Below are 10170 nucleotides of genomic sequence, written 5' to 3'. Positions count from 1 at the left end.
GGGACCGCGGGGTCAGTAGTTTTCTGTTGGCCGGGGACCGCGAGGCGTAGATCAGTAGTCTCTGTTGGCCAGGGGACCGCGAGGTCAGTAGTCTCGTTGGCCAGGGGACCGCGAGTCAGTAGTCCCTTTGGCCAGGGGACCGCGAGGTCAGAGTAGTCCGTTGGCCGGGGAACCGCGAGTCAGTAGTCTCTGTTGGCCAGGGGACCGCGAGTCTAGTCTCTATTGGCCGGGGACCGCGAGGTCAGTAGTCTCTGTTGGCCGGGGGACCGCGAGGTCAGTAGTCTCTGTTGGCCAGGGGACCGCGAGGTCAGTAGTCCCGTATGGCCGGGGACCGCGAGGTCATAGTCTCTGTTGGCCGGGGACCGCGAGGTCAGTAGTCCCTATTGGCCAGGGGACCGCGAGGTCAGTAGTCTCTGTTATCAGGGGAGCTGGTCGCCACGAGCCCTTTAACGCCTCAAGTCAAACAAAGCTCAGACGAATTCTGCGGGCAAAGGAGCTCCAATGCAATCAAAATGCACAGCATGATGAAAAGGCTCCAGACTCATGATCTGTAGGGGATCTTATATGATGATGGCGTATTTAGGTGCTCATAGGCTTTGGGACGATCCCAAATGGTAAACAAATCTCCGAAATGGCAGACCAAGGGGTTTTGGTTATCAAGGGATACCTGGAAAGTCAAAAGGCCTAGGTGCAGTGGGCCTGGACACAAGCCAGAGTCCATACTATGCCGGAGGACAAAAAGGGATCACAGGCCGCTATATGGTCAAGAGCATGCAAGACGGTCCGGGAGCCTGGAGGACCAGCGGATCCGGGCAGTCGTAAGGGGGCCAAGGGCCAAAGGTGTTCAAAGAAACAAAGAAAGTTTGCCGACAACCAAGTGGTCAGATATCATATCGGGTGACTTGGGATGGCCATGGCTTTCGATATAGTCGATTGACCCAATATATTCGATGGTTCGCAAAGCATCAAATTGTAATGAAAAGTTCAAGCAAGAGATCTCATAGCCTAGACTTAAGCGATTCAACGGCTGGATGACTCATACAGCATAGGCCCGAGAAGGACATCCCAAGATTGCCAATGAGGATCAAAGTCGATAAGGCATTCGCCTTAGAGGAGCAAGCTGCTGCTAAACGGAAATAGTCCAATCCAAAAGGATAGGTCAGGGATGACCGTGTTCAAAGATTGTAGTCAAAGTCCGGACTGCTAAAGGGATCTAATTCGACATGAAAGTTTTCAAAAGTTAGAATTGATAACGGGTGGGATGCTTTGATTGTCGAAGTCTAAGTTCAACTAGACGCGCACTGACCAACACAAGTTCGAGTTGCCGTGCATTTTTAATCCCCACGATATGGGCCAAAATGTTGTCACAATCGATAGTACCACTACCGACTCAATCGGTAGTGGTACTATCAACAGGTACCGAACGAACCAGTAGAACATTTTACAACTGCCTAGTTATTTAACGCAAAACTTATTTCAGTCGACCAAATCTTTCTAAGCTCACTTCTTAGTGAAGGGTCAACGAAGCTGGCAATCAACCCTCAGTGCAATGGCCCTAATCTAAACAAGGAATATCAGATGATCAAAGGGTTCAAGATTATGAAGAGATCTTCAGTTACATGTTCAGCCTGGGAGATGCCCTTTGGATGTGCTTTTTTTAAAAAATAAATGACACCTGATGAGAAGCCAAAAAGCACCGTAATGCGCTCTTACTGAGTTCCACTCCTACATGGTTGCACGCCTCTTATTATTAAAAGCAACATTGAGTGGTCATGGGACCTGAGTTTTCAGGGAAATTCCGACACAGCAACAGGGTTAAAGGATATGGTCTTTGTAGCCGATACGCCCGACAAAACAACACTGCGCAATGGGCAATATGCAATGAAGACACCAAAATGGTTGTTGGCCTCCGGTTTAAAAGCAAAGGAGAGTAAAGTGAGGCCGCCATGGCCGAAACCATTTCATGTTGAGACATAAAACACTAGCGATGCGTGGGAGTAACTGCCTTTAAAAAGCGGTTTGTTGCTTTTTGGAACTTTGTCTAATCTTAGGGTTCGCGATTGTCAGCTCTTAAATTGTCTTAATCAGCCCAGCCCCTGAATGCTAAATAAAAAGGGGATTCCAAACTCTCCACAGGCCTTGAGTCAGCCAAGAGATCCTCAGGCCTCTAAATATTTACAAGATATTTGAAACAAGCCCGCTGCCTCGAGACAGTCAAGAGATCGACGCACGGAATTAGCGTGCCTGTAAAGGACCAGGGACCTCAAGGTGGTCAAGGCATGCGAACTGGTCAAACGTGTCCTGATATGTGGGGTCCAAAGTGACCAGCAGATCAGAGACATTGGATGTGGATAGATCCATTCGCACGTTTGACGTACCTTGTTCAGTGGAATTTGCGCCATCCTTTTCTATGTTTTAACTAAGCCTAAAGTTCTCCAGGAAAAGCTGGTGCTTTTGAGCTGTTCTATGCTCAGTAATTGCAATCCTTCAAAGTTAATTTCATGTCAGCTCAATCATTGATGGGTTCATGGCCATGAACTGAAACCGGTCTAAAAGTTGCTGAAATACGATAGCACACTTTTTGACGAGCCAATCAGTCCAAATCCGTCAACATTGTGTGCTTGACCCCTTCCGACAGTCGACATGGCCTCACACGCTTCCGCATCGCCTTTAGCAGTCCAGACCTTCCCCAGGATCAGCTTTCCTCCAGCTTTCTCGGCGCCCAAGTGCCCCCTGGCCGGCTGCGCCGAGAGGAGCACGTCCGGCGAGCTCCCGCCCCGACGGCAGATGACGCTGTCGCCGGCCTACCGCGCTCGCCCGCGGAATCTCAACACTTTCTCTCTTCGTCGGCAAGGTCAACGGCTGATCTTCGCGAGTCGGAGGGCCGAGACCCAGCCCCCTCGGACGTCCCCCGGCCGCCGCCGCCGCCGCCGCCGGACAGCTATAAAGCCTGCGGCCGGTTGCAGTGACCACATTCGGGTAGCTGCCAACTGCTCTGCTCGTCGTCGAGTGGAACGGACAAAAATCATTAGGTGAGTGCCCCCACAGTCTGAACTGCAAGTCGGTGTAGCGCTGGTGAAGTCCGAGACTTAACGTCAGCTGTGGCGGTGAAGGTGTCAGTGGAAGTGGTGGAATTAGTGACTTCCAAGGCGAAAGCATTCCGTGTGAAGGAAGAACCGAGCTAGAAGCGAAGAATGATAAAGCAACGTTGATTTCATTCAATGATGAGTTGCGAATAGCTGAGCTGATAATGGGGTACCCTCAATGTGCCGGGAGGTGGTGATAAAACGACCTTATGAAGCAGGCGTTCTTTACATTAAGAAAACTCCACATGTATTGGTTGTGTAGAGTTTTCCCAAAGTGATCAATGCTGGCTTGAGTATATCCTTTAAGCAGCACCTCATCGAAGGTTAATTGCCGATAAACTTCAGTATATGCAATCTTGCTCGTGACTTTTAATGCCGAAAGACCGGGTTAAAGTCTCTCTTGCTTACATGAAATCAAAAATTATCGCGCTTTTGTTAACTGAAGGTGGCAGTCCCTGAGAATCTTTTGTCTGTAATGGCGCTTTTGAGATATTCATGATTTGCGTGACGTGTAATTTATCATTCCAAATTTCTGCCCGTGATTATTCAGTTTACGCATTCTCAAAGACATTTGGTTCGAGCCACTCTCGTTGAACAATGCCTTTCCTGCGTCATAAACTTGCAGTACGTTGATTATTTTCCCATGTATTCACAACATTATATATGATACATTAGATGGTTAAGGCCATATACATTTATAATTATATATGTATCTGTATGTATATGGCCTTAACTATGCACATCAAATAGATGTATGTGTATCAAATCACATATTCCGTGGCTCACTCCAAAATATTTTTAAGGCACTTGTTCAACCTAGACCGTCATGAAAACCGTATTGGTGTCGAATAGCTGCGTTCTTTTTTCAACATTCTTTTCTGTTGTTCTGTGGTGGGCAGTGTGACCGCTCTGCACTCACCACTACCCATGGATGTTACAGGGGCAGTGGTGCATGGGCACTGCCCCTGGATGTTGCATGACTACCGTCTCTCTCCCGCTGGCCTGGCTAGTGGTTTGAACGAGTTCAAACACTGTACCAGGTTGCAGAATGCATTTGTAGTAGAAGGAAAAGTAGTAGAAGTAGAAGCGCCCGAGGAGTTGTGCAGTTACTTGTCTACAGATTGAAGTCGTCAGGGTTCGTCGTTCTGTGGGTGCCCTGGTACCCACAGAACGACTTACGCACCCTCGACCTAAAATAGGACAAGAAAATGCTGTTGGCTGAAGCATGCTCGTTTGGGAGGTACCCAATTTTTTAAGAGAGGGGAAGGAGAGCGAAGGTACCTGAGTTACCCACACTACCAACTGTGCATCGGGGCGGCCTGGTTCACCCGTCGCCGTCCAGCACGAAACTTATGCAGGTGTTAGAGGCCTGCATGTGTGGAACGCCCACCAAACGACAAGCGAAAGAAATTATAAGATTGGTCACGTAAATTCTCTGTCACATGGCTGACGGAGCAAGTATAAGGATTTACAACTTTGCGGGAGCTTGGCCACCCACACTCCTGTTCATCACATCGTGCCTGTGGAAGTCGCTGTGGGCGATAAAGTCCATCCACCTTCTCACGCCTGGCGAGCTGATAAGCCTACGTCCGCCCGCATCTGGGACAGAGCGAGTTACATGCCGGTGTGAGAAGTGATTGGACTTTGCTGCCCATCGCCCAACGCGTTGCTTAGCGTGAGTCACAGCCATAAGGTCCAATCACTGACTCCGCCCATGTAACTCCTCTGTTCCAGAATGTGGCGTATTCTGGCCTCCACCGTCCTGGTGGCTCTGGCGGCGGGCCAGCTTGAGGTGCCCGGCGCCTACCTGCCTCCCGCGTGTCCCGAGCCCAAAACCATCTTCAACACCAGACAAAGGTGGTCACAAACACCGTCACCCGCGTGCTGACGTCGGTGGTCACGCAGCAGGTGCTGCTGACGTCAACCGTCACGAGCGTCGTGCCCAGCACCATCAGCGTCACCAACACCGCGAGCGAGACCAAGCAGGTCATTGAGTCGAGCGTTGTGTCGCGCGCCATCCAGCTGACCGTGACCAAGACTGTCAGCCAGCCGGGCCCGACGATCACCGTGACGAGGACCAAGGTGGTGAGCGAAGTCAGCGTGCTCAACAAGGAGCAGCTCAAGACGCTGGAGGTGACGCAGACAAAGGTGGTCTCGAAACAGGAGACCGCGACCAAGAAGGTCACCAACACGGTACCAAGAATGTGGAGAAGCTGATTTACTCCACCAGCACGTTGGTCGTGCCTGGCAAGACGGTGGAGCAGATCAAGACCAGCGAGCTGGTGCAGACCAAGGTGGCATCCTCGCAGCTGCCCGCCGTGACCAAGATTGACACCAAGGTGCAGTACATCACTGTCACGCTGACGGAGACACTGCCTGGTAAGACCATTACTCAGATCAAGACCGCCGTCAACACTAGGGCCATCACCATCACAGACACCGACCAAGACGGATCTGGTCACCGTGCCGCAGGTCATCACCCAGACGCAGCCGGCATACGCCACGCGCACCGTGGTCAGCACGAAGGTCTCTACCGTTGTCGTCACCGTTACGCAGACGGTACCAGAGTACGTGACGCAAACTCAGACGAAGATCTCCACCAAGCCGGTGGTGGTCACCCAGACGCGGACCGTCATCAACACAGTCACGGGCAAGGACGTGGTCCGCGTCCTCTCCCAGACGCAGACGACCACCTTGCGCGTGCCCGGCCCGGACGTGACCCTCACTCAGACGACGACCGTGTACCAGACCGGTGTGGAGGTCGTCACCTCCACCAAGATTCAGCCGTCGAAGGTCGTCAAGGTGACCACGGTTACGGAGTCGTGCAAGGGCTACAACTACGACACTCCGGAGAACCCGCTGCTGATCTAGACGCCACGGACGCCGGCCTTCATCAAGACCGAGACAGCGCCGCACGAGCGCCGAGCGATGAGAGGGTATAAGTTATGAGTGTGCTGAACGATTGCTGCCCACGTTGAATATGTGCCTGTTGTGACCACATGACCATTTTGTCATGCGCTGTGGCCGTTCCGCCGCAATTTCATGCTCTGGAAATTAATAAATCTAAGGGAACCGAAAGACCATATGCTATACGAAATCACCGGCAAATTTACTGGACTGCGGGGGTGCCACCTGCGAAGTGGATGGACTCAGGTAAGCGTGAGAACAAGAGGCGACAAATTTTCAGCCGCGCCAACAATACGCCTGTTTCATTCGTGTGTGTTATCTGCACTTGTTCTTGATTGACATAGGACGGGATTTTGACCGCTCCTGTGTGTCATGCTTACGCGTGCGCTGTTATCCTGGCAGTTGGGGTGGTGCTGAGTTTCTTGATGTCTCTGTCTCTGTGCGCGCCTCACCGTTCCCCACTCTTGAACACTAAACCATCCACTAGAACAAATTCAGGCAAGCGAAACCCGCTCAAAGGTCACAAAGCTAACATCGCTGTCAAACCCATTGGCTATCCCACCAAAGCTTCTTCACGTTCGAGCCCCTCTCCCTCAGCTTTAAGCGCGCATTGTCGGAACCTGACATCGTGTGATGGCCAGCGTGTTAGTCTTGGAGCGGCCACTGGCGCCGAAAGGTGACCGGGCTGCGCCGTTTCAGAATGAGTCGCCTGATCCTGCTGGCCGGCCTGCTGGCCGCTTGTTACGCGGCGCCTCAGTACCCCGGCAGTGACTACCTGCCGCCCTGCAAAGCAGTGGTCGACGTCACCTCAGTCGCGTACGTGACCAAAACCTCAAAGTATGAGAAGGTCAGCACCCTGATCCAGCCGAAGGCTATCACCAGCTACAAGACCGAGACCAAGGTGGTGCCGCAGCTGGTGACGCGCACGGTCGTGGTGACCGAGACGGTGCCCGTGACCAAGACGAGCATCAGCACAGTCACGGAGGCCCAGACGAGGCAGCTCATCAAGACCCAGGTTGGCGAGCCGTGACGCAGGTGCAGACGATTTCGAGCACAACGGAGGTGGTGACCACCAACTACGTGACCCGCACGATCACGGCCACGAAGGTGCTGACTTCCACTGTGGTGCAGACAGTGACGCGCACCATCACCGATCAGGCGACCGTCACACGCACCAACACCGTCGTCAAGACCAACGTCGTGACCAGCAGCCTGCCTGACCAGGTCTCGATCAGGACAAACACTCTCACGCGGATAATCACGTCCACCAAGGTGGTGCCTGGTCCGACGGTCGTCAACACCATCACTCAGACCAAGGTCAGTGCTCTCAGGCAGGCTTTCGCAGGCTTCCTTTGAAACTTTGCCCTCATTCACTTCAGGGCACAGGGATTTGGGTCGTTTTCAGCATGCGCTTTTCGGCAATATCAGATGCTGACGTTTGTAAGTTGTTGATGAATATTGTTTGCACTCCATTGAGATTAGCACTGCTCCTGATGAAGCCGCATACAGAGCAGATGAGGGCACGTAGGCGAGCCGCAGCCGGGCCGATCACCCCTTAGATGCGCATACAGTTGAATTGGAAATATTTTGTTGGCATGTGTGCGCTTTAACCCACGTCATGGGCCCGGCGCAGCGACCACCTTACTTCGCAGCTCTGTGCGAACGGCGCCCTGTAGGCAGCTAGCGCTCTCGTCTGGCCACGGCGGGATGCAGCCCCGGTCTCCGGGGCCTGACCGGTCGCTCGCGTTCGCAGACCGAGACGAAGGAGACTGCCGTGCAGCAGCCGGACAAGACCCAGGTCATCACCACCACTCAGACCGTAATCAAGACGAACCGCGAGGAGGTCACGCAGACGGTGAGAAGCACCATCGTCTCCACCCAGGTCCAGATCAAGACGGTCACGCAGACGTCCACCGTGACGTCGGTGCAGCAGCGGGTGGTCAGCGACACGAAGAACGTGCAGGTGACGGTCACGCAAACCCAGCAGAGCTTGGTGACGCAGGTCGTCACCCACCGGCTACGAGACGGTGGCTGTGACGCAGACGAAGAGCGAGCCAGGAAAGACGGTGGTGCAGACGTCCGTCCAGCTGGTGACGGCCACGCAGCAGCTGCCTGGTGCCACCAACCCAGCTGAGCACGTCCATCGTGGACAGGACCTCCACCCAGACGAAAGTGGTCGTGAAGTCCGTGGTGGAGACCAGCTACGAGACGAAAACGGTGAAGGCACCTTGCGGCTACGACTACTCCGAGCCGGAGAAGAAGTTCGACTTCTAGACGGCTCCGGTACCCGAGGAGCGTCTCTGATTTGGCTGGGGTAATTGTCCGACAACGATTGGCGCCGGCAGGGGAGTGACTGCCAAATGACGCCTTGTTGCACTTAAATTATTGTCATGTGGTCCGGAACAACCAGGCACATATTCAACGTGGGTGTATGAAAGCAACTGTGGAGCAGCATGTTTGAGTGGGGCAGAATGTAATAAGACGACCGTGTGCAACAGACTAAGCGTCGTGTTACTTCCCGAGTGCGTCGACCCGATATGTGTCTGAAATGACGACTTAGGTTTACGGACAGGCCCCAGATGTGAAAACTTTAGAAAATATCCTTTTATTGCTACAGAAATGGAAGCTTTACTCCACGTTTTACATGGGTGTTGATTTGATTCTTTTTGTGGTGTCCAAGCCGTCAAATAGGATTGGTGGCAGTTGTAGCCGATTCGTGCGACCGCCAGTGAGCTCAGCGGGCGAAACGCAGCGAGCCTGCACAAGCCAGCCAAGTCCTTGACAGCATTCTCCATCCCTACTTGGATAGTCATCAGTGTCCATGCGGAAGCTGCACCTCTAACAACCTAAAATAAAGATAGGCAAGGGGCGTCGAGCTGTCAATAGAAGGCAAGCCATACGTTACACGTTTAACTACACCCATCCGTATTGCTGGCATGATGCCGCGTCCGCAGCATGCGTGTCTTACCTTTACAGGAAAGGCTCACGGACCGCGTAGTGATACGAATTATGCGGCGTTCCAGCGAGGATTAAGGACATGACATTTTTGGATGACTAATCCAGATAAAACCCTGAAAAGACGGAAATCTTGCCACTCTCAGAGCCAAATACCGACACGCAATCAGTGTATCGAGTGGTACCTGCACGCCAGGGCGGGAACGAGCCATTAATGTGCACCAGGCACAGGAAGCAACCGTCCTATCTCAGTGAAAACCAGCCACCGTGGGGCGTCCACAGTGAGAACCAGCCACCATGGCGTCCACAAGTGAGAACCAGCCATCGTGGGGCGTTCACAAGTGAGAACCAGCCATCGTGGGGCGTTCACAAGTGAGAACCAGTCGCCGCGCGACGTCCACGAGCCGCGCCTTCATGTGCCCGCGTCTGAAGATTTGTGAATTAACAAAAAAAAAAGGCACTTGCATCAGATTAGGGACATCAAGCATGCCGGCTACCAGAAAGCTAAGCGGAGATGCATCCTTCGTGCGAACGGCGTTCAGTTATTGGGCTCAGCTGCCGTTATTGCAAGTTACCCAGAAGAGTCATTCCTGCTTTCCTATGTTTTTGGGTTAGATATGAGCTTTGTGAGCTTCTTGGATAGTGAAACGGTACTCTACGCTAAATCGCGCAGCGTTCTCGATCTGACCTCATTGTTGGAATTATTACACCATATTTCGTGCAAGAAGAAAAAGTAAGGCTATCTGAAGGGTGCCCTTCATCCTGACTACATTGTAGCAATGCTACCATGGACGTAACTTCAAATGGCTCCAGGAAACCGTGGAACACCAAAGTAAGTAAGATCAGAACCAAAAAAAAACCCTGAGCTCATCGATTTGTGTCCAACTGGCTCGGTTTGGCCAATCAAAGGTCACTTTCACTGGTGTTCACTAATCCGGTGCGGGGCGGCATCTGACGGAGTCCCGTCCGCGCCGGCCGGCTCCCGGCGCATCCGGACAAAGTCAAGGCCTGCCCAGCGCTGCTGACCTTCAGTGAACAGCTTTCCTCGACGGGTGAGCGCCGGGCCGCAGCCTCTCTAACCCCGCAGAACGGGTCCGATTAGAACCGGACTCGAAATTAAGTCACACACATGACCTTTCGGAACTCGGGCTTCACGTTGCTCGCTTTACAGATGACACGTACCCTAACTCAGGTTGCCGACTGAACGGGTGGTCGACTTGGA

At 52.8% G+C, this 10170-nt stretch overlaps 1 protein-coding gene across 1 annotated transcript; it reads left to right on the top strand.

The window, feature by feature from the left end:
• The first annotated feature begins 6693 nt into the window (after nt 1–6693).
• On the top strand, nt 6694–8267 carry LOC119108041 (uncharacterized). The gene is made up of 4 exons (XM_037231625.1): nt 6694–6964; nt 7009–7310; nt 7747–8009; nt 8147–8267. The coding sequence occupies exons 1-4, from the start codon at nt 6694–6696 to the stop codon at nt 8265–8267; spliced, it is 957 nt and encodes a 318-aa protein (XP_037087520.1).
• The last annotated feature ends 1903 nt before the right edge of the window (nt 8268–10170 follow it).

This window comes from Pollicipes pollicipes, unplaced genomic scaffold (genome assembly GCF_011947565.3).
Source record: "Pollicipes pollicipes isolate AB1234 unplaced genomic scaffold, Ppol_2.1 Scaffold_6686;HRSCAF=7923_pilon_pilon_pilon, whole genome shotgun sequence".
Taxonomy (NCBI): domain Eukaryota; kingdom Metazoa; phylum Arthropoda; class Thecostraca; order Pollicipedomorpha; family Pollicipedidae; genus Pollicipes; species Pollicipes pollicipes.
Note: the sequence above shows the minus strand (reverse complement) of the source record. Positions and strands in the feature narration are given on the sequence as shown.